The sequence below is a fragment of the Dermacentor andersoni genome, chromosome 9 (genome assembly GCF_023375885.2).
Source record: "Dermacentor andersoni chromosome 9, qqDerAnde1_hic_scaffold, whole genome shotgun sequence".
NCBI classification, from domain to species: Eukaryota; Metazoa; Arthropoda; class Arachnida; order Ixodida; family Ixodidae; genus Dermacentor; species Dermacentor andersoni.
Window position 1 is genome coordinate 41,703,349 of NC_092822.1, and position 25,140 is coordinate 41,728,488.

Here is a 25,140-nt window from a genome sequence, read left to right on the forward strand (position 1 = left end):
CCATCTGATCACGCAACAGTTTGTCTTATTGAAAAACGCGGTACGTGATACGACAACACACACACAGGCAGCCGGCGCAAGCATGCCTACGTACGCATGCACGCGAACGCGATCAGCAGACGTAATGAAACATGTGATCGCAGCCTGTGATTAGGTGACTGTGTCGCATTGCACGTTTCACTGCAGGAAACCTTTGCGAGCAGAACATCAACGAGTGTCTCTCAAGCCCTTGCAAAAACCGCGGTGAGTGCGAGGACGGCATCAACAGCTTCACCTGCCACTGCCCTCCGGGTTACGGTGGCCCACTGTGCGAGCTCAGAGGTAGGCCTTCCGTTTACCTTTTGATTGCTTGAACCTAGCTACCTCCTGCATGGTTGATAGGGACGCGTTGTTTGCAATTTGTTTCTCATAAGACATGTTACTTGCCGCAAGTCACAACACACACAAAAGGAAGCCACATAGAAGACAACACGTGCTGTCTTGTATGTGTTGTCTTCAATGTGTTTTTCTTTTGTGTGTGTTTTGACCTGCGGCAAGAAACATGTATTTTAGCGAGCAGCAGCTAGTCCAACAAGCAGTTCTGTAGTTTCTCAGAGGTCACCGGAAGACAGCGAAGGAAGCAAATACTTAAGCAATTGTACTTGTGTAAGGTCGCACGCGTAGCGCATGCTAAGAACTGGGAAAACAGTCCGTAGGAAAGCCATTGGCAGTCGGTGGTCGTACCATCGAGTTTGTTGTCTTGTTCATGTCCTCGTCCCTTCGCCCGGCTTCAAGAGGATTTCTGCAGACGGTATCGGCTTGGTGAAAATGCTCAACAAATGTGTACGTCAAGCGGTACTGCGCGAAAGAGCGAAATACTTACTGCGCGTGAGAATTGGCCAGCTGTCGTGCCTGCAGTGCTTTGCATTTCACAACAAAAATGTTTGCACTTTTTAATGTGCTTCGTTTGTGTAATGGCTGAAACTAATTGTCTTGGGAGTAAAGTACATATATAAACGTTGGTGAGGACATATTTTTATTTTAGTGTTAGCAAATTTTTTAGCATGTAAACATTATAGTTGTGACACGCATCAGAAACCTGACACGAAATAAATTTTAAGGCTATCCCTGTCCAACTCTCGTGCCAGATATTTTGGTGCGCACTAGGTGGTGAGAATTAATACCTTTTTTCACTGCGGCTGCTCACATCGATGGCATAGTTGCATCTTGCTGTTCCGTACGACACATTTTTAGGGCCTTAAGGGGTATGGGACAAGAAACCATCAGCTCTCTTAAGAGCACGAAAGATTTTACTGTGTACGAGAAAAACTGCAACCTATTCAACTCCATTTTTAGAGTTTATGTACTTTCGGTGAAGTGTTTTAGCTCTTCCTGATTAGTTCACTCTGCACCACGGGCGCTCTTTGTGCATTATGGCCAAAGTATACGGTCTGGCTAGCTACTCTCAAAACATCAATTGTCGGCACCTCCTTTTACTCTAACGGTGTACTTCTGCCGCAACGCCAGATGACTTTCACGAAACTTCAAGTTTGAATTGGTGTTAAACTCAGAATTTACAGGACCTTTCAGCCTTTGCAATATCCTCTCGAGAAATCTACAACTCAGTTCACTCGTTATCTCAACAGACACATGCCCGGAAGAACTGCAGCAAACGGACAAAGGCACTTTCCACTGGCAGCCCACAGCGCATGGCTCCGTGGCCAAGGTCGAGTGTCCGTACGGTGCCTACAACCCGGCCAGCGAGTACAAGTATGCGAGACGAAAGTGCCGCCTGCTGCCCAGCGGACAGACGGGCTGGATGAAAATTTCGGCGCAGCACTGCCGGTATAAGGTGAGGTACACGGGCCCATACCAATCTCTTGGCGTTTTACTGGTAACTCTTAACGATGGTCGTAATTTGGTTTAGCTGGCCTGTCATACACAGAAGCTAACCTGCGTACTAACAAACGATCCAGTGCTTTCTCGATTTCACCATTCAGATTTTGAAATAAACAAGCCTCAATTAGGGTAGTGCCATTCTTTCATGTAGCCGCCCTCCTCCTTATTTCGCACTCCCGCCATTGCCCCTGCGTGATTGGCTCAGTGCGATCACGCCGCATTTCCGCATGACCGCACAATCACTAGATGCGCCAAATTGACAAAGACGAACCTAAGGTTGAAGAACACACAGTGAAGATCACACACGGTTTTGCATCTTATGGCCATTCTTTTCATTTTGGCGCTACTCAGCTTTCCAGTGGAATTCTTAAGTAATTCTTAAGTGAGTAAGATCTGTCGAGATGAAATCTTGTCCAGCAACATTGGTTCTTGTCGGAGTACACTGAGATTTTTTGGTTAGCCGTTCAGATTACACGTTTTTCTACGGTGCACAACTTTTGTATCGGTAACAATGCGCATATTGCGGATATGAAGGCAGTAAAGATTCATTGCTGATGAAATATTTAAGAAAGAAAACTGTACAATAGAAGACCTAATATTATTTATAGTAGGTTATGTTTTCAGATGAGACCACTTCGCAGATGTCTTTTCCTTTCTGGTAACTCCTACATCCTGCAACCGTCAGCAAAGAAAGGATTATGGCTTTTGCGCCATTATCGATTGCTCAGAAAAACGTAAGAGATGCGTAGAAGCTACGTCTAAAGCCGAGGCCGAACAACTTTGGGGTTTCCTGGCTATTATGGGGCTGTTATACTTAGCATAGTGTTAGTGGCCCAAATATTTGTACGAATGCTTCTTGTAAATTGGAATTTCACAGTAAAGCTGACCGTGAACGGGAAGAGCCAAGTGTAATACTGGCACTTAACACAGCTCATATTAAAGAAGATGGCGTCCACATTAGTGTTTTGTTAGTTTCTGTAAATTTCTTAGTGTAGCAAATAAACAATTACCTTTAATTGTTTATAGGATTCGATTACTTGCTGAACACCTTTAAGATTAAATACTAAATTATTGTGCCTCATACTAAAGGCGTCAAAGTCCAGTTTCTGAGCATGCGGGAATTCACACAGGGCTCTTGTTCTCAGGGGATAAAATAGCGAGGAGAATTAGGGAAGAAGGGAAGAACGCAGAAGTTTACACTGGGGTTCATGTGCCTGCTGAGGTCGTGTCACATGGCTTTATAAAAAAATTACTATTCTTTTAAATACTGCTGCACTTTCTCATAGAATAAGTGTTTATTTTCCTGCTTTTTGAAAACATTGTTATTTAGAGATACTCATTTATTGATATTTTTTCTTTTTGCTTGTTAGCGTCTATATTTATATGGTACGTTGAAAAGGATTCGACCTCTACAGCGACGGAAGTAGCGCAATATCGGTGAAACAAAAGTAAAACGCCATTTTTCGTACTAAATGAAAGCAGGCAAATAAACCGGCCTACAGTTCCTTAATGTACCAACTTTGTTCTGCTTTTTTTCTGAGCCATCGATAAAGGCGCAAAAGTCATAATCCCTGCTTTGCTGACACTTGTAGGATACAGGAGTTACCAGAAAGGACAAGACATCATCCGAGAAGTGGTCTCGTCTGAAAACATAGCCTACTATCGAGGCGACTGCGCTATAAAGAATATTAGGTCTTCTATTGTACACTTTTCTTTCGTAAAAATGTGTACCAAACAAAAAGATCAGAGTGTTTCATTATTCAAGTTTCTTTATTACACCCTACTTTACTGTCTTGTACAAGCAGTATAGGGACTTGACAGAGGCTCAGCTGGGCTTGCCATCTTCTCAGCGTTTATTTAGGAGACCATAACGGAGCGATGGCTGTAACGCTACAAACCAGTTGTAGTCTGAGTCCGGTTTTGTTCCTCGGCCTTTGGCTCACCACTCTAGCTGTGAAATGACGACAGCTTTGATGATGACTTGTGGTTATTTCATAGTGTTATAGCCAGCATGTGAAGTTCAAGACTAACCTTTGTTATTCTGAACGTTTTCTTCCGATCTTGGGCCGAGTTTGACGACGGTCTCTGAAGTGCCCCATCATTGTATTGTCGTGACGCAGAGCTTTCAGACGGCCGAGAACATCACCTCCGAATTGGAGTTCCTGACGCACGACCCGACCAACATCAGTCCGGAACAGCTGCAGAGCTTCGCTGATAAGATTGAGCCAGTTGTCGAATACGCCATCAAGGATATCAAGGTAATCTAAACGCTGAACCTGGAATGTCGGAAGCACTGACACCGAATGCGGGAATTTTAAGGAATTTACGTGCATCCGTGACTTGCTGGTATCTATCTTTATTACCGTAGAATGCGAATTCAAGAGGGCGTGGCCAACAATGAGCTGTCCAGCGTGTGTGTGCGTGTAAAGTTCTGTGGACAGATGCACGGTCTTCCATGTCACCTGTTGACTATATTCCACAGCGCATGTAATTTTGATCCACGATCGTGACTTTGCTCACGCGTGACCTTTATCATCCTTAAGACCTTGTCGAGCCTCGAGCATGTTCCGAGGGCAACTAGTTGTCTTCATCAGGAGGTTACCGTTTGTGTTTACACGTATGTGTTCACGCCTATAACGTTACACTTACGTATCTGCTAATAGAATTTTCGTAAGGAGTGTCCCTAGTCTCAGCAATCGGTTTTCTGTGAAATAGCAAGTCCTTAATTTACGAGGATTCGGACTCTCTCTTTCTTGAGGTGAAAGACAGCCGTGTTACAATAATTAGGAGGTGTCAAAGATATATTTTTTATTAATAATATTGCTTACTATCAGAGTGAGAGAAGTGGTTCTTGTGGGAAAGGAAGAAAGGCTGGCACTATCTTCTGCAGCCCATGTAGGAGCATGGCTCAGCGCAAGCAGGGTGGAGGAGATGGGATTAAAAGAAAGAGAGGGTAGGAGGAGAAAGGTAGCATCAGAGCAGCCCGGCCGGGAGGGCCCAGTGGGTTCGACCGGAAGAATCGGCTGGAGGTAGACTGTATAGGAGGTGGCCCAGTAGAAGTGAAGTAGTGGCGGATTAGGAAGGCCGAGGTGGGGGGATGGTCGTTAGGCCATCCATCTTTGTGGAAAATTCATATAGCCTCGACAAGAGCCCCGATGAGTCGAGGTACTCGACGACACTTAGGAAGTCCGGTAGCTGATTATGACAGGGGAACAGGATATCTTCCTGTCGTGAACATGGGAGCCCCAGGTGGTCGAACTCTTGCAGAAGTCGGCCGCGCTGCTACAGGTGAGCAGGGCAGGCCAGATGGAGGTGCTCCAGAGTCTATGGTTCACCACAAAAGGCACAGGCTGGCGAGGTGGCTTTCCCAAGGCGGTGCCGGTGAAACTAATTCGCAGTCGGAGCAGCAAGAGTGAGATATAATCGTAGGGTTTGAGAGGTGGGAAAAGGGTAGGCAGTCGAGAAGTAGCAGGCGATGTTTTCTTAGTAAAGAAATGCGGTTCTCGTACAAGTAACTTGGCGCATTCATTCCAATGCAGATTGCACAAGCCATGATTCACGTGATCAGCAACTTCCTCGCCCTCAATGACAGCGTCATCGCAGAAGGAGACGCGAAAGGAATGGCTGTTGAAAAGTAAGTACGCAGGCAGCCCTCGCTGCCCGATTGACATATAGTCAGCGAAGGATATTTCGCAAAGGGCTGACTTTAATTGAATAGTATTAAGGAAGCATCAGCGGTCGCAGTGTTTTGCAGAAGAAGGAAGCGGTCGACACAAACGCTCATTGTCCATTTCTGTCGGTCCGTGACTGCACGCCCAACCTTCCTTTTTTCTCAAGCAAATCCATACCAACCAGTCCAACTTTCGGTCATTCTAAGCGCTGTCCCCTTCGCAACAATCCCCTCAATTCGATTGTGCCTGAGTTCGGGCCCGCCGGTCCTTGTGTTCAGACGTATAAGGAGAGGTCTGATGAACGAACACTGTAGGTCCTAGGATTCTTTCTTGCCCATCTATTTCTTTAATATTTCTTCTAGTTGAACAGCTTGGCTAACGTTAGCTATATATATATATATATATATATATATATATATACACCCACCTTTTGTAGCTGTAATGGGCGCATTCACGGCATGCTCTACGTGCAGGCTGGTATCTGTGGTGGAGCGATTCACCTCGGAGGTGGTGCTGGGGCCTGGAGCGCTGATCATCGAGAACGAGAACCTGGTAGTGAAGGCGGTTGCCTGGTCGCCTAAGCTGCTCTCTCAGGGTCAAGATTTTCTCAGCTTCTCCCTTCGCTCCAACGGAGACCACTATCTGCACGAGGACTTCTCTGGGGACGGCGACGAGCAGGAGAACGGAGATGTGAGCGGTGGTCGTTTCGTTCCTTTTTTTTTTTTTTTTTTTACAAGCTGCGGAGCCTGCCGTCATGTTCAGCTCATTGAGAAAAAGAAAAAAGAAACACGTTTGGAGAAACACTGCAATTATAAGTTTTCTCGCATGATAAGCTTAGCAGACTTTGCCGAGTTGTCAAAGATTATGCAAGGAAGAGTTTAAAGGCAGGCTATCACTGTGACCAGCTATGGCGGAGAATATGAACTTCTGCTCTTGTACGTAGGCGCTAAATATCCGCTGAAAGGTATTCAAAGAACTATTCAAGATAGTTCATTGACATTCGGGAGAAATATTGCCCGGACGAACGCTTATGTATGCGAAAAGTAGGCGGAATTGTAAGCAGGCCCGCCGTGGTAGCTCAGTGGCTATGGTGTTAGGCTGCTGAGCACGAGGTCGCGGGATCGAATCCCGGCCACGGCGGCCGCATTTCGATAGGGGCGAAATGCGAAAACACCCGTGTACTTAGATTTGGGTGCACGACAAAGAACCCCAGGTGGTCGACTTTTCCGGAGCCCTCCACTACGGCGTGCCTCATAATCAGAAAGTGGTTTTGGCACGTAAAATCCCATAATTTAATTCTTTTTAATTGTAAGCACGTGGCCCTCATCTAGATATGTGATGACGCTAGTCAGCCGTGGCTTATCTGTTTTCTCAGGAAGCTATCGAAGAAAAAAAATATTGCACGATCAGTCAAGCATATAAGTTTTACTTCCAAGTGATATAAGTATTTCATATACTTATGAATACGACACGTTAAGGACCTCATAGCCAACGTACTTTCATCACAAGAAGTTGCCCCGCATTTTTTGAGACAGCCCCCGTAAATTTTGGTGGCTGCTCCTGATGCCAGAAAGTTATGCTTGGTATACGGCATTCACATATTGCTCGGACGCTTCTGTTCCTCCTTACCTTTGCGCCGAGGGTGTGAATTGACACTTAGCTTCTGTTTTCACTCACTGAATCATGTTTTTTGCTTTCCCCAACAGAAACCATTCCCCGATGCCTCTCATTAGTATTACCACGGCAGGAATTCCCAAACACAATAGTAGGCTTAATACTAGTTCGAGTGTTTCTGCACCACACAATATTCTCGATGAGATAATAAAGAGCTCATTACGAGCAGCTTCAAGCAAATTATTTTGCCATCTTCAATTGCAGGCAGTTTGCTGCCTATGGACTGCACCATGTTGGAAACCAGGACTGCACCAGTGTTGAACTTCGGTGACCACCTGAGCTATCGACTTATCCACTAATTTCAATACCTTGTCTCGCACGTAAATGTTTGGAGCAGGTCATTTAATCGCAAGTCGCATACCATCTCTACATTATTTACTTATTTTTCCTTAACCAGCATGAGTGCTCAATGGCACACTACAAGTGATTCGAACAGGCGTGAAAGAGGATCGAGGATCTTTCAAGTGGGGCAAGCACGTGGTCGTGCCTTATTTTTTGTTATATTCAATAAATTGTTTACTCTACTCACTCACTCACTCACTCACTCACTCACTCACTCACTCACTCACTCACTCACTCACTCACTCACTCACTCACTCACTCACTCACTCACTCACTCACTCACTCACTCACTCACTCACTCACTCACTCACTCACTTACTCACATACCCGGTGCGTTCTGGTTAAGTAGGAAAGGCATCTTTGAACTTCAAATAATTGTCGTCTCTGTGATGTACCGGCAACTATAAAAGCGTGCTTTATTGGCTGAAATGGTGGCACCATGTTTTGTGATGTTCTCCAAGGACTCTTTGAAAACGACCTCGACGTAAATGCTCTTGTCATATGATATCATAAGCCATCTAAAAGCGATAACATTCTGCCTTTTCACATGCTGTTACAGATTGGGTTGCACAGTTTACGGGTAACTCGCGCGTAAGGTGGCAATGCAGAACCAATTATAGCTTCACACTCATATTTTAGTGAAATATAGTTTTGCAGCTGACAGCCTTTTATGATCAAAGAGACTTCCCGCCGGACTATTTTTCGCTGTTGTCGAAGTGTTGCTGTTCGGCACTCTTTTAGAGAACTGCTTACCTTGTTTTCTTGTGAAGTGCTTGTTTTGTGCTTGTAGACGCGAATATGGTTATTTTGGCAGCCATGTGCATACCCAATGAACTTACGTTTATATCTGTAATGAATGTAATGAAAGGCATTCAACCATTTGTGGTACAGTCCCGTGTAGAATTTGGGTTTCGTGCTCGAGGATTCCCTGTTACGCAGGTTCAGTTACACCCGTCACCGAAGAAACGTTGAAGGACTTCTGTTTGCATGAAAGAATGGCAAATATTTACTGCGACATATCCAGTTACCTAATTTGGCACAAAAGAAGTTCGTTAAGGAGCCGAACATACGTAGTGGCACATGCCCCGTAACCCAAGTTGGCGTGAAATGAGATGGACACGAATAAACAGCAAACTGAGGGAAATTCTCAAAGAATGCTAATCGCATTCAAAGCGAAAGGCAACAAATTACGGAGCGTTCACTTGCGAAGGCCTGCTGCGTAATGTCACACTCTTTCGTAGTTTGCTTCCTTCCCCCATGTTCAAATGCATAGTCGCAGCGAGAATTCACGTGTCACCATCGGGAACCGCAACCTATCTGTTTCGAAGCCCTGTTTCACTGGAAATATATTTTGTTAAACTGCGCAGTAGCACAAATCTGCATAGGGCTTGCTATTGTGCAAATCGGCGAACTGTTTGCTTTTCTGAGACGTTAGGTGTTGCTGTTTATTGATCAACTGATTCATAGTTTACTAAACGTGCAAAGAATTTTCTTTAGCTATGCGAAACCAAGCAAGATGGATGTCTGCAGTAAGATGGAGGCTCGAGGCGTTCAAACATTGGATAACTAGGAATGTCGTTGGTGTCAATCTTGCGACAATGGGGCTTATCACGTCCTGACCAGGACAAGCGCCTCTTTGGGAGCCTTGGCTCAGGCGACTTTATTTAGTCGAAGAAAGTTACTCGCACAACTGTACAAAGGTTTTAAAGGTAGTGTTCAGTTAGGTAAGTTGTCACTTTAGTGAGCATTTCGATGTGTGCCGAATGGTGTATTGTAACGGTGTTCTATTGCATCCTTTCAGTTTATGCATTATTTGGCTACGCGGTGCTTCGCAGAACATCGTGATCGCCATACCTTTCGAGGCACTGTCGATGGCCATCAACAGCTCTCTCCTGGCGGCCGGTGAACCCTACCGTCCCATACACGAGGTGGAGAAGGGGCCTCGCATCGCGTTCATCTCTTACCGCAACGACAAGTTCTTCCGGCCTAATCGCCACGGTCCGGTGTCCTTGGTCAGCGCAGGTAAAGGCGTTAGATGGTCGCTGCTTTCGGGATGTGATTTTTTGCGCACTCGCCAGATGGCGTAGGTGAATTATGCTCCAATCACACGTGTAACAACGTGAAAGCTCTAAGCAGAGAGGGAAGCTATAGCCGCCTGAACCAAAAGATGAAGCAAAAAACACAATTGAGGAAAAGTTATCATCAGCTCATAAACCTTCCCAATTTCTAAATTATTTCTTTCATGGCTGCTGCAGCACGAAACAAAAATTTGGCCTGTCTGGGGGAAAAAAAAAAAGCAGCTCAGAGGGCAGTTCAGTTTGTTAAGCAGGTGTACTGAGACGCTACGTACAACCCTATTTCTGTCAACGTCAACGAAGCAACCACAATACGGGTAATTATAATTTCCCTTTCAATTGCTCTGGTCGTTGAACGGTCTTCGGGATAGTTTCCAGTGTTATCGTTATCGCCTGGCTTTGGCTCCATCTGCTGTGTTATCTGCACAGTACAGACATTTTTTTTATTGTCAGTGACGAAGAGTTGCTTTGAGTAGTATTTTTTTTTTTTTTTGCTCCTACAGCATTGAAGAGTTGACATCTGGACTTCCTGCGTGTGTTTGGCGGTCTTTCCCGGTATTGCAACGGCAGCCGTATCCATCGTGAAGCCAAGTCCTCACCCGCAGTTTCGTCCTGACCGTGGCGCTAAGAAAATGAAACTTTGCCACCTGCCCTAATTCTAACTCCGTGTTCTTGGGGGGGTCAACGTTCAGCCTATAGAAGTGGACGGGCAAACCACTATGCTATCGGCGCAATTTGCTGGATACCGAATTGTGCGGTCCATAGTCTCAAGCGCCGCTGAGATTACGAAAGTGCCATGGAAATCCACGCGCGTATCTGAGGAGGCCGACGCGCGCAATGCTTTTAGTGAACGAGAAAGCCGTTGCCTGCATTGCAGTAAAAACAAAAAAATATTGTGTGTGTGACGGTGTTCATTGCGAGTCTCCCAACATACGTACAGCGCTAGAAAAATTGTCACGTATTATTGAAGAAGAGAACGCGCCCGTATACAGTGGTCATCTTCGCGTTAGCTTTGTAACCTTCTTCTCTAGTCCTGCAAATGACTCCGGCTACTCGAATCAACTAGCGCAGCTTCCTGCTTCAAACAGACACATGCGAGGAACAATTCTTTTTTTCCCAACTTCATAGAAACGGCACGCTGACTATGAGAAGAGACATAGAGTACAGACAAGAAAAGACGCTAAAGCAGAAGGCTGCTGCAACAGCCTTCTGCAATAAATCAGTAACGCACGGCGGTGAGCTTTCTGCGCGAAAGTGAAAACAAACTTGTATGTTGACTTTCCGTTTGTTTTGTTATAACGCCTTGTAGCAAAATTAAAAATAATATGTTTCTTAAATAAGACATATACAGTCGAAGCTTATCCGGCGTTTCTCTTTCCCTAGTATTCCCCTAATCCGCACTTAGAGTGCCTCCTGTTGTCGCAGTATATGAGTGACTTCGAAACAGGAAGAATCCCTTATGCTTGCTGGTTTTGGTTTTTTTGTTTGTTTGTTTCTTTTTTTTTTCCTGCACCTGCGCTCGTCGATGGCGGTGCGTGCAGTTTGTAACAGAAACGTTTCCGTACTCCCACATACGCTCGCAGGCCAAGTCGTGCTCTCCGCGAAGATCGGCGACAGCAAGATCGAAAATCTCACCGACCCCTTGGTCTACTCGTACCCGACGTACAACACCGAGAGGTACATCTGCGCCTTCTGGGATGAGCGCCGTGAGTATCGATTCCAGATTCCTGTGAGCGAGATTTGCTTCGGGACGCTAGTTGTGGAGTATAGATTTGTTAATGAATTTCGAAATGTTCCATGGTTATATACATAAAAGCCAATCTATAGTGATGGACACTCTTAAACGAATGTACACCCGTGAACGAAATCACAATGACCTCGGGGTCGCAGGAAAAACAGAATTTCTTCGTGATTAACAGGCATAAACGGAAACAGACGAGTGGGCTAGAAAATTCGCAATGCCTAGTTTGGACTGCACTCTTTAGTTCCAAGTTACACTCGAAAGCAGAGGAGAAAATCAGTTTTAGCACGCAATCTGTGGTCCGTACTCTTTTGCTGACGGCCGTACACGCTTTGGGTCGTATCTTGCCGCACAACGACAATCGTCATCTGTCTTGCTTGCGTTTTCTTTCCTGAAAACGCTGCGCTCGCTACTTTCCCGTCGACAATGCACTGTCATGTTGATAACGCGCATGCCGTTCATGACTTCCAAGTACCAGGCTCGCAGCGTTAAAGAAAGGAAATGCGGACAAGGCAGAGGACGATTATCGTTGTATGGCAAGACACGACTCAAAGGGTGTAATTTTCCCTAAGAATGCAGGCATTTACGTTTAGCGAGTGCGTGCGCGAATTGTGGGTGCGACGTAAGATCTTCAATGATGGGGCATCGCTCTGCATAGAAAAACAACAACAACACGCTAGTCCGGGGAAAATTGTGAATTTAAACGACGACAAGCTCGTTTGAGTGAGCAAGTTAGCAGCAGCTCTCGCTGACACGAGCCTCGTCACCCGTATCTCTTAGCTGTTTGCATGACGAGGACGAAGGCGGCGTATGCTAGCCGAGGGAATAATAGTGACGAGAAGCGTTTGCGCAGAGAAGTACAACACGTATCTCGTACTGATAAGCTTAGCGACATGCTAAGCTTATCGTAGCCTATATCCTTGGCAGTGTTGCAAAATTCCGTTACGTTTTTCACAGTGAATTCGATATGCAGAATATATATATATATATATATATATATATATATATATATATATATATATATATATATATATATATATATATTCAATTTGTGAGTTATGATATGCTGTAGATGTGGGTAGTTACTTCGTGGCAACGTCAAGCGAGCGAACTATCATTCTGCGTTAGGGTAATTTCGCCCGTTCAACCGTCAAAGCATTTTAAGTATGCCCTCTCATTTCAGGTAAGGAGTGGTCTACCACCGGCATAACGACAAACCACTCGACAAACGTGACCGTGTGCTCCTCGACGCATATGACTGCGTTTTCGCTGCTCCTGGTACGTACCTTGGGAGAGAGCGTTTCGCATCGAGCCTTTGGTGACAGCTTACAGATTCCCGCTAACATAAACGCGACTGTCGCCGTACTATAGATAGCGTTTGGGTGAGCAGAACTCTGCTGATTGTGAGAGCATGTAAAGAAGGTTAACCTTTCCATGCACATAACCTAATGAAATAGCTATGCGTACCAATGTGGGTATATATTCCCACAATTTAATGTTCTTTGGAATATGACAAGAGTCTAATTATCGAACACGCATCCGATTTGCCACACAGCGCAGTAAAATGGGGAGGCGGGATTTTAAAGAGAAAAAGCGGAGAGAGGGAAGCTTTTTTTTTTTGACGTCATGCACGCACAAAAAAAATGTCAAGGGATCGATTGTGATCAAGGGATGGATAGTGAGTGCAGCGGTGGCGGAGAGGTAGAGCATCTGCCTCGCGTGCAAAAGGACCGTGGTTCGAATCCCTGTGCCACGCAATTTTCCACCGGATTAAAAAAAAATCTGCATGTTGATGAAATTGCATAAACAAGTTCTGGAGTGCGGCGTGAACCCGGTGTCCAGAACCGGTAACGCACTCCTTCACCAGAGCAGGATTGGCCACCCTGGTGCAGTATTCGGCCACAACCTCCTATATGAATACAACAAACCCCAGCCCCTCAGTCACCAGCAGCTGCGAAGCAACTGACCACGGCGGCGGTCAGACCTGTGACGCAGCAGAGGGTGCTAAGAATGTCTGGATGCCGCCATTGGAATCTGAACCTGTCAACGCTTAACGCTAGAACGTTATCTAGTGAGGCGAGTCTAGCAGTGCTATTGGATGACTTAGAGGGCACTAAATGGCATATGATAGGGCTCAGTGAAGTTAGGAGGACAAATGAAGCATATCCAGTGCTAGAAAAAACGAATAGATAACAAGGGACCCCTAGATCTTGAAATAAGAACCGCAGTAGCTCTTTCATGGCTGTGTTTCCGATAGGTAGGTTGCAATGGCGGTGGATCGATAACCTGTGGAGGTTAACCGTGTCTCATCGTAAATGAAATTCGCCCGTTGATTAAACAGACGTTTCCGTTATCGCCGAGTGTGAGACGTATATGTGAATTTGGTAAACCTAGACTAGGTGAGTGCGAGATTAAATCATTCATAAGTTCAAGAGGCGACTGATTTTCGAATCGCTGTGCATCGATGAGGCGCTTGACGTAGTCTTCCAATATAACGTGTTCTCTAGCAAATCATGTAGCGAGTGATGCGTGCCTCCTGATAGCACCTCTAAGTTGCGGATAGCCCGGCGATAGCACCAGCTGCAGGTCCAGTAAGCGCTGACCCTAAACAATAATATCCGCCTCGGTCAACACCGGATTCTCAGGAACGACGGCTTGAAACTGTTCCCGAAAGGAACGCCAGTCGCGAGGAGTCCTGTAAAACATGTAAAAGTTCTATACATGGAAGCCTAATGCCGTGACTAGGAGCCGTTTCCTCCATCCTATAATGTTTGGGTGGGACGGCAAGTGTACTGCGCATGGCTGTTAATACAGCGTTCGGTTCGTAAGTTTCGATGACGAAGTAACTACCTTGTCGATACACTCCGCGGTTCGGAGGAATTCCATATCGCGGTAGGTGACCGTAAGGTACGGCAGTATCTGTCGATTACAGCTCGCTGGTCATGCCTTCCAGTGGGTTCGCGAGTATCTGAAGATCTTTGCAGGCTTGTTCCGTCATTCGTTATGGCCGCCTCCGTTTCGCTAACTATAGCTTCAAGGCTGCCCTGTGCTTTGCGCTTGTGTTCTTTACCGAGTCCAAGATGACGACCAGTTTAGGCAAGAAGATGGAAACGAAACACTTCCACGTATTGTAAACAATGATCTAATACTGAGCTAAACTTGTGTACTAGAAATTGTTGGCCTTAATGTGCGGGGAAAAACAAAACAGACGCGGACAAAGTTGAAAAAAAAAAATTTATTTCAATCTTGACGTTTCGCAGTTGTGCATAAATATTCCGTGTGGGGCTTGTTAACTAGACTATGAAAACGTTTCCTGTGTGGAGGCCGAAACCTCAAGTTCTTAAAAGATTTCTTTTTCACCTTGGTCGGACGTCTGTTGCGTTTTTCGCCACAATTCTACCCGATCAGATGAGACTTCGTCAAATCCTCGAGTTCAGCCCTAGCCCACGTGCGTGTACCATTTGACACGAAACGTACTGAAGCAAATGGTGCTCGCTCTGGTCCTGTTCATAGCGCGTTGTCTATCAATGAATCAATGTTTACTCGGGCCGCAAAGTATGTGAAAGAGTGACAAAGAAGAGCTGCCGCTCAGGCAGCTTGAAGGGCTTTAACCAGCATAGCATAAGCAGCTGGTAACAATAACAAGACACAAATACAAGGACAGAGAACATAGCTTCAGCAAAACAGCAGTTACAGTAATACATGTAAACGTATATATAGCATTCAATGATGAATGAATCCACTGTTGGCAGTCTCGCTGACTTTATTTCTCCTTTTTTACGCACAGCAATACTCTGGGAAAACGAAGTAATAAACAGCACTGCGTTGATTTGATTTGGTTACACATCTTCCAGTATTGCGTGGATTGGTGTCGCCAAGTAAAAACCCATTGAGCGCAGAACTCAACAACACTTGGTTGATTCACATTGGTTATCTTACTGTAGTGTTAGCTAAGTGTCGCAAGTCAAAGTCTCTTGCTCTCAGAACTCGCGTCATTAATGCATCTGTGAAATGTGATACTCATTGTGCAGGGCATCGCGCATCTCGCACGGCTATCCTGGAATATATATGGCCGATTTTCACTCGTGCCACACATGGCACTGAGCGAGAAAAAAGATTAAAAGCAAATCGTCGCTCTAAAAAGTGCATCGAGCGCGTTGACATGGGGATGGTCGTCTCGCGAAGTTATCTGAAGGACAACCCTGGTTAGGAGGGGGCGCCGTTAATTAAACAAGGTTTTGTCAGTCTCATCAGACAAGTTCAAACGCATACTTCGTGCTTTTCGCAGGAAAGGAAGCCTTGCGGGTATAATTTGACCGTCTCGTGATGGATCGGCCGGTGCTTTGTTTTTTGCCGTGCATACTGTACCGGTAGTAATAGTTTAGTATAGTTTGCGTCGTTGCGTTAGCGCCAGTGAAGAAGGCCCGGCATCTCTCTTGGGTGCAACCAGAGTTTCGCGCACTTTGCACGAGACAGGCAGATGTTGCTTGCGTTAGGGGCGCCTTTTCAATAATAGAGTCGTTAGGCGTTGCTCTGACGAGAAGCAGGTTTTTATTTAATCAATGCCCGTGTGCCGTGGATGTACTGAAAGTTCATTAAAAAGTTTGGGCATAAGTTAATCTGTTGATCAAACTAGGACGAACGTGTCGCCTAAAGATTGGGAAGAAAGTTTTACCGGTGTCGGATGATGCGAAAATTTTAGTAGGGCTATATGCTGGCTCAATAAGCAAACTACAAGCGAGGTGACTGCCAAGTATTTGGTTCGAGCGTGCTTTCAATAGCGGCTTGCCACGCTGCAATCAATCATTGCGCACTTAAAGCGGAAACGAGAACAACCAACAATAATTTATTTGCGTATATAGTTGCCCGTCTGTGCTCGACGAACACATGAATACCACCTCGGCGACGGCCTCGTGGGGCACTCCCTTGTGAGGGTGGTGCCGAAGCCGTTTTTAAATGGATGCTTAGGCAAGTGCCAGGATTAATTACCGAGAATAATGGAGTTAGAAAAATGGCCTCTGATTTATCATTGTCAGTCCCTGAACTTTTGAGTAGTTAGTTTTTTTTGCCATAACGCATAATGCTTGCAATTATACTTTCAGGGTTTCTGCAAATGTATCTTAAGTAATACCGCAAGGACGGAGACGGCAACAGCAGCAGTAGCGCTGGCAGTGACATGTGGTAACACGTTGTTCATATAGGGTTGGTAATATCGACCGAATGATTAATCCATTAATCGAGTAAATGTATTCCGCGAAGCGATTAATCTACATTGGTATCCGCCTATCATTTTAATCGACTTAATCGATCAGGCCTGTTCGATTAATCGTTTTCGAGAGTCTTGAGAGGAGTGGCGCGAAAATTTAAAATCGTACTGTAATGGAGGCGCACGAGCAGTGACTGTGCGGCTGTGGTAGAGCGTCTGTCAAGTATGTTTTTTTTTTTTTTGAGTCTCAAGGAAGCCCAGCGCTTCCCCTCTCCTTCCCCACACGCCACCAGGCCGCCCGAAGCCGGAGGCTTGAAACGCCCCCGCAATTTAAGTCATGCTATAGCAACGCAGTCATTGATCGTCGTGCCACTCTAAGTCCACTAAGACGTGGCACAACATGCAGGCCGGCTTGGAGCATGTATTCGACATGGCGATAGAGTTTATGTTGATTCTAGCCAATTTATAGCTTCCAAGCGTCTATTGTGACATGCTCGTTGTGTGGCCATTCAAAGAAAATGTCGGCGGTTTCACCCAAGCATCCCAGCCAATTGACATTTCTTCGCTCTGTAGAAAAGAGTGCGTATTTTAAAATCTCGAGCCAGTAGTTTTCTTTTCCATGTGTACGTTGTAATTTTTGCATATTTTAGTGGAACTTCACCTTTCGCTATTGCCATCTTTTTCTTTATTTCTTGTTTAACTGTACTATATAACAGGAATTCACTATAGCATGTATCTTATTTAATTCTGCTCCAAATGCCATTTATAACATATGCTGTTTATCTTGATGTAATAGTTCTGCGTGTACCCGAGAGAGGTAAGTAATAAAGGGAAAGCGAGACATCCACTCAAACGTAGCTAAGTGCTACAAAGGAAACCCATACGGGTTCCTCGAAAGAAAAGTTTCGCGGTTGAAGAAACCAGGACGAATTTTTCTTCACCCACGAAGCTTTTCTTTCGAGGAAGCCGTATGGGTTTCCTTTGTAGCACTTAGCTACGTTTGAGTTCATGTCTCGCTTTCCCTTTATTGTTTATCTTTTCAAAAGCCACCAGTGCGAACTATATTTAGTCTTTAACAAATGAAATAGTACTATTTATCAAACGTTTATACACTTGTATTTCCAACTTTATTTCACCTCTCAAACAATAACGTAAGGTCTTACAAAAGTAGACAGCTGTGTTTTAACGTTTTTAAAAGTGCCTGGCAAAAATATGGATTAATAAATTAATCGACGAAAGAACATGCATCGAAAGCGATTATTCGATTAAAGGCTGCAATGGTGAATGATTAATCGTTGGTCGAATAAACGAATTGATCGGCCATCCCCAGTTATTCAACAACAGCGTGCTAGAAATGTTATTCTTTGTATTTCTGTTGCTACATGGGTGTTATCGTCGAGGAAAAAAATTTGAATACTGCATGTTGAAGCTTACGTGGCCATGTACGCTGTAGACTCACAGGTCAGAGAATATGATAAGTCCTGGCAATAGTTGCTCTGTGTCTATTGGGCAAACTCTGCGCCGCGTGATGGCGCCACCAACTCCTCTCCACGTCTACGTCTCCGGCAACCGTGCATAGATGGTAAGGCGAATGCGGACGGGCTAAAATTCTCCAAGAGGATGAAGATGCTACAGAATTTGCAGTGTAGTCGCTGGTCATGGTGCGAACAAGCTCAGAAGCGCATCACAATGCTTGGCAGTCCTTGTGCACTTAAAGACGTCAGGGCGCTAATATACAGTACAATATATGTCATACCTAACGATTATAGTAGTTCCGTAGTTCCAGGGGTAACATGTCGGATATATGAGTGTCACGATCTATCAAGTTCGACTTGATATAGAATGACCACTAAACGTTCACGTGTAAATTGGAACATTTTTGCGAGGCATGTGCTGTTTTCAACTGGTGTATAACTGCGCAATACCCATGTCTCCCTAGGATCCTATTCCGGCAAAGACCACGGCACGCCACCACTACCGGATTCTTTCGCTCATATCCTACGTAGGGTGCATCATGTCTGTCGTCGGGTTGTTCTTCACGATATTGACCTACGCTCTTTTCAGGTGAGCTTTTAACCCTGGACGTTTGATGACACCCTTGATCGCGTGCTCGCACGTTTGATCGGCGAATGTTCTGCTGGTATTGGCAATGTCGTTCGTTTCGTTGTTATGTGGACAAAGTAAGCTGCAGCGTTTCATTCAGGGGTGATCCTAGGCGTCTGAATGAATGTCTTTCAGATACAGTGTGAGTGGTTGTCGTGTAGATGGCTACAACTCAAAGACGACAAGGCGGGCTGAGCACGTAACCCTCTTGAGCGTTGAAAGTCAAGTAAATGCAGAAAGTTGAGTAAAAAAAAGAAAAAGACATTCAAAAGGGGGCGATCACTTACCTGGGAAATTGGAGTGGTTGTTTTTACTGAATATCGTGGACAGAACCAAGTACATGGCAAGACAGGTTCACTGTACAGTGCACTGTGTCCTGACGGCTGTGCCAACCTGAAAATTCCGTAAATGACCTATATAATAAAACTATAGGAAACTTGGTGTAACTTTAGAATAGGATACAGTCAGACATGAATATAGGTCAACTTTGGAATTGTTTAACGCAGGCGCCAGTTCAGAAGAATCTGTTGGCAAATTTCCGTGCAATGATTTGAGGCTGCATTTGATATTCAGCTAGTTATCCTTCGCTAGGGAAAGCGATGCAAAATTATCTCGGACACCAATGTATTTTATCGTTATTTTGAGGGAAATATTGCCTCAAAATTCAGGTTTTCATTAAGGTTAACCACACGTTGACGTCAACTTCAGAATCGCGACAGGTAAGTAATGAAAATGTATGATGAAGTAAGTATCCGTAAATTAAGTAGTGGCATTGTTTGCGGTTTCCTAGCGTTTGTCGGTGTCATTAATGCTTTGCTTTAAAATGTCACCGCTTTAACTCTACAGCCCTGTTTTTGATAATTACTCAGTCACCAAAACATAATTCAGAAATCCTTTAGCACGCGTAAACGCTATTCGGGGCATTCCGGCCGAATTCGCTAGTCAGGACTGGCTACCACCTTCTTTTACGAACTCTTGCGGCACCAGATCATTCGTGAATACATAACTTGCTGTCTTGTCCATGCTCTCCCTTTCCAACAGGTGCCTGAACAAGGACCGGTCGGGCAAGATCCTGCTCAACCTGTGCTCGGCGATGCTCTTCCTGAACGTCTCCTTCCTGCTGGGCTCCCTGCACGAGCGGTTCCCCAGGCTCGAGCTGTGCCTCGGAGCGGCCGTGGCGACTCACTACTTCCTGCTCGCCTGCCTCGCCTGGATGGGTGTCGAGGCCTCCAACATGTACCAGATGCTGGTGCACGTGTTCGCCACGTCCGAGACGTGTTTCATGCTCAAGCGCGTCCTCCTCGCCTGGGGTGAGCGGTCACACAGCCGTAGTGTTACATATCCCCACGCGAAGATTATACAGCTAGTAAACCAATAGGAAGACATTAAAAGGGGACGAGCTGCGCCTAACTAGGGGTGAAATTCCACGCAATGCCGGAAGGAGTGAGATTGGACCCACCGGCGACAAGTTCCCCGTTCGTCTACCTACATTTACTCTTCCCTGTTATTCGTACGCTTACATTAAATCTACAGTTAGTTTTATACTCGTCTTTCTTGGCTTCCTTGTCGCTTGCGTTCATATTGTTGTGAATAACTATAAATGGGACCCCTCTGTTTCCCTTTCCTTGTCTATACGCCATGTGATCACGGCTTACGTGAGTATGAAATTGCATCCCATCCCATCAGTATGACTTGTCCCTGCCATAGCCAAAAGCGTGTTTCCCTTTGCGATGGGCACTATTTATTAGGCTTACAGAAAGGGTAAATGGGGATGTTGAAATTTCACATCGTAAAGTAAACAATAGCGGGAAGGAGACAACACATCCTGAGCGCTCTTTCTTGTGACCTCTTTTACGTGCTAGTCTGCTTTCCTCTTGCCTCGCCGGAATGTCAACATGACGCCACCAGTTATGGTCACCCTCGCCTCCGAAAGCGAAGTCCGTATTGTAGAATTTATTCCAGGGGCGGAGTATCACTGAAAGTATAAGGCTCGGCCGCGGATGTGTTTGCCTTAGTAAAACTTTAACTCGAGCGAGTTGTTTCGTACTTGGATAAAAACGCAGCGTGGCTGAGACAGAGACAAGAAGGAATACAAAGCTACGTCACAAGCGCTTGCGATGTAGCTTTGTGTTTCTTGTAGTCGTGTGCAGTCACGCTGCGTTTTGATCTGAGTTTATGCCACTGTTTTCCGACGTAGTCTACACCATGTGTCTCTCGTAAACAAAGATACAAAAATATGCAAATACCACGTAGCTGCACAGAACCAAGGTAATGTGGCTTGGAGCAAGTCACACTATTTTTCCGTATTTCGTCGAATCACATACTTAATTATCAATATTGCATAAACTTCTCACATATTATATTCAGAGCTAAAGTGTCAATGAAAAAAATTGTGAATCATCGTGAAAAATTTCACATCCGGCTTTCTGTTGTTCAATCCTCTGTACATAAATGTTGCTTTCCAAGCCTGAAAGAAAACCTGCGAAACACTATAAAGTGTGCATTTGTTATGCCGCAAAATACCGCTTTGTGTATTGTGGCAAACAGCATTACCTTGGTTCGGTCCAGCCGCGTGGTACCTGCAGATATTTTTTTTAAATATTGCCCAAGTTGCGTGGAGCACATATCATATGATTGGGTGATATATCTCTCGGCTTCGCCGTTCTAGTGGAACGTAATGTAGCTTGCAACACCTGCCGCACGAGGTATGCTACTCAATGTCTTGTATGTTGAGGGTTCATGCATCCAAGCAAGCTATTTTGGTTCCTGACTAAATGTGCCAAAATATTCATGCTAGCAAACTCTAACACAGAGCCTTTACAAAAGCATATGACGATTACGTTTCCATGAAATGTTTTTCCATACCTCGTGCGGCAGCCATCGTGAGATTTGAGAGGAAATGGCGCAAAATTGCGCTCTAGTCATGAACTAACCGGCCCAAATGCTTACGCTTCTGCAGGTCATCAAGATAATCGCGTTTACATTGGTCTTGAAGAATATAACAGCTCTATATGCAAACATAGTTCATTATTTGGGTCCACATGGACCTATATTTCTTTATGTACCACTGCTTATATATGTCATCTTGAATTCCAGGAATACCGGCTGTTATTGTTGGAACTTGTCTGGCCATAGACTTGGAGCCTTATAAGGATCAAGACGACTAGTAAGTTGACGCTTCCTCAGGTGAATCTGCGGATGTTAAAAACGTGTGCTCGAGACTTACGGAAAGCGGCAATAATTATTCTTTACCTGCGAGAACAAATGTAAAGACACTAAAGACACACCGTTCCATCTGAAAGGCAAGTTGCACCCGCGAGGCAATTCTGAACCTCAGCTACTCATGCATGTCTTAATGGAAACTGTTGTATACCTCAACGTGCACCCTAAAAGCACGCAGTGAAAATTTCGCAGCCGCTTTCTTCAAAAGTACCTACCTATCTTAAGTTCAATTGTATTTAAGATAGTCCTCGTACTTTCTGAGAGAGAGCAATTTCACTCTCCCTCTGACCAAGCAGCGGCGAGATCAGGCAAGGCGTTCGCTTTTCGAACGTTGGCTTGCGCTCTCGCGATTCGTCGGCGCCGCGCATTCGTCAGCGGTCGTCTGATCGTCGAGGCGGGAGCGCCAATAGAAAGCTCCCTTATGTGTGACGTAGGAGGCAAAGCGAATGTTCAGAAAGTGAGACACCTGTTGGGATCTCGCCACAGCGGGAGCAATCTCGGCCGGGGGTTTCGAAAGCTCTTGAAAAAGTAGTTAGACGCGGAGACAAGCGGCTACTTTCGTATATGAAGGTGTTGGCGGCAAGCTATGGTTCTTGCTAGAGAGTGCGAGAGCCATTATAAATGCCACCTCAGAACCACCCTGTTAAAGCCATCCACACTTTTCGTTTCTATGGTCCGCTATGAGTTTCGAGCTTAAGCAGGGTAAGACGGTGAGTGAATCGTATGATCCTAAGTGCGCTTCCCCACTGACAACAGCACTCACGCAAGCGTGGTTGCCTCGTGCCAGCACATCACGTGATCACACTCAGCCATCCAGAGTAAATTCGGACAATATATTGCTCGTGGAGCATAATGTGCCAAGAATCCATGCGCAATTTATCGTTTTTTTAACTCTATTCAAGCCAATACTCGATCAACACAAAGGGGCTGAGCTGTCGACAAGACATGACAGTCATTTAAATGAGAATTTTTCTTTTGAATGTCATATCATTTGTCCATCGCGTTGCGATTTATATAAACCTCCTGTACGGTCATCTGCTTTCTTTAGTTTGGAGAATCTTTAGATCCAACCTCTTATTAGACTCATGTTTTTTAGCCCGTTTAATAAAACAAAACATCGGATAGACGGCCGATGTAACGACCTAATACCTTCGGCTAACGACGTCCGAAAATCCTGAGAGTTCGTGTAGTAAACATAAAGCTTTTTATAAAACACATACCATCTCCCTATAGAATAAGTTTGAGATATGACACGACGCACTTTTCGTCGCGCAGAGATCTCCAATTTTTACCACTGAAGTTCCTGCATTGCTGTACGTAGCTCTATTGGTATTGATGCAAGTCAGGTGCTATCGTCAAAAATGAACTGCACTGCCACTTTCATTCCTTCTCCAAAAGTGTTGCAGATTTCTCTTCTCAAAAGACAAGTCTATCGCAAATGGCAGATTCATTAGTCCACCATATTTCACCACTTTAATGCAAAATCGTTGTTTACAATGCAGATGTAGCGAAAAAATATTTGCTGCAATAACAAAAATACCCGGCTACGCTGCGCTAATCACTAGTAACCTACAATAGCATACTTTTTACAACACCTTACCTACTAGCGCAAGAGTGACGTTAACTAGATACATAAGCAGTTCAATGAAAAAGGTTTTCAATTCATCTATTCTGTTTCTTTTTTGTTATTCTAGTTGCGTGATATCATCCAGAAACCCATTCATCTACTACATCGCGTTCCTGGGCATCTCCTGCTTCATCCTCTTCATCAACTTACTCGTTTTCATCATGGTGACGCGGGTGCTATTCAAGCCGCGCATGGCCGAAGCCAACGCTAAGGCCGCCGACCACAACTCGTGCTCGGGCTCCAGCCCCGCCTCCGCCGCCGCCGCCGCCAACCCGCCCATCACCGTGGCCCAAGTTCGCGGCGCCTTCACCGTCATGACTCTGCTGGGTGTCACGTGGATATTCGGCGTGTTCGCCGTGGGCGAAGCCAAGACGGCGTTCCAGTACGCCTTCTGCGTCTGCAACTCGATGCAGGGTTTCCTCATCTTCGTGGTCAGGGTGCTGCAGTACCCGGAGGCACGCGCCTCCTGGGCCCAACTAGTCACCACGGGGACGTTCAAGAAGCACCGCGGCGGAGCGGTGCCCGCGGGGTCCTGGTGCGCCAACTCGGATCCCAAGCAGAACAGCCATTCGTCCATGGTGCGGGTCACGTCCTGCAGCACGGACAGCACGAGCACCGTGGTCTTCAACAGCAATATCTGGAGCAAGGGTGGCGGTGGAACAGCAGCAGGTGGCAGGGACCACCCCACGATACTGCCCCGTTTCTCGGGCGTCCGAAGGTTGCTCAAGAACTCGAACGTGCAGAAGGACGACAAGAGCGCTGCAACACTGCCCAAGAAGTTAAAGTCCTCGCACAAGGTGAATGTTTAGGGCTTTGTGATAGTTTAATGATTGCGATTGCGTGCAACACAGCCATCAGCAACTTCGTCGGTGGCGCAATGAAATTCTTTGGTCGTGAACTCGCTTTATATAATGTTTCCTGTTAACAATTATGCCGTGACCCTGCCCAGGTTACACTTGCAGGTGCAATAGTGGGAGTGTTATACTAGTAGAACTGATTTTAGGCCCCAACTTACCCCACTCTCGTCTGCACCACCAATTTAGGTTCATAGACAGTGCCTTATAACGCACCTGCTTTCCGCTTTACGTCTTGCCCACAACAGTGGAAGACGGCAAGCGTTATTTTAATACAGAAACCCGGGAAGCCTCCGCAATTGGAAAACTTACGGCCAATTTCCTTAACTTCATGCGTGGGGAAATTGATGCAGCACGTCGTCCAGACCAGACTGAGTGGCTTCATGGAGCAGGGCGATCTGTGGCCACATTAGATGGTCGGGTTCCTGCCTCACTTGTGTACGCAGGACGTCATGCTCCAAATCAAACATGATATAATAAACTGAAGGTCTAAAGATGCAAAAGAAATTCTGGGACTGGACCTCACGAAGGCTTTTGATAACGTAAAGCATGAGGCGGTCCTGGAAGAGCTGAACAAGATTCATGTAGTTACCAGGACATATCGATACATCAGGGACTTCCTGATGGGAATAACTGCCTGCATGAGGGTCCAAACGCTGGAATTCTCCACAATTGAGCTAGGGAGTAAGGGTACGCCCCAGGGATCAGTGCTGTCTCCCCTACTCTTCAACGTGGCTATGAGGGAAC

The 25,140-nt window shown here is 45.6% G+C and overlaps 1 protein-coding gene across 2 annotated transcripts in view; it reads left to right on the forward strand.

Moving 5' to 3' along the window:
* The window catches only part of LOC126527645 (uncharacterized), a 202,351-nt gene that overhangs the window by 32,854 nt on the left and 144,357 nt on the right, over positions 1-25,140 (forward strand). For both annotated transcript variants that reach the window (XM_050175455.3, XM_055068915.2), the window contains exons 4-15: positions 187-321; positions 1,626-1,831; positions 3,999-4,136; positions 5,418-5,512; positions 6,023-6,239; positions 9,401-9,587; positions 11,224-11,346; positions 12,565-12,659; positions 18,527-18,651; positions 19,732-20,000; positions 21,787-21,856; positions 23,607-24,336. In XM_050175455.3, coding sequence (XP_050031412.2) covers positions 187-321; positions 1,626-1,831; positions 3,999-4,136; positions 5,418-5,512; positions 6,023-6,239; positions 9,401-9,587; positions 11,224-11,346; positions 12,565-12,659; positions 18,527-18,651; positions 19,732-20,000; positions 21,787-21,856; positions 23,607-24,336 — 2,390 coding nt within the window. The remainder of the gene's footprint in view (positions 1-186; positions 322-1,625; positions 1,832-3,998; positions 4,137-5,417; positions 5,513-6,022; positions 6,240-9,400; positions 9,588-11,223; positions 11,347-12,564; positions 12,660-18,526; positions 18,652-19,731; positions 20,001-21,786; positions 21,857-23,606; positions 24,337-25,140) is intronic.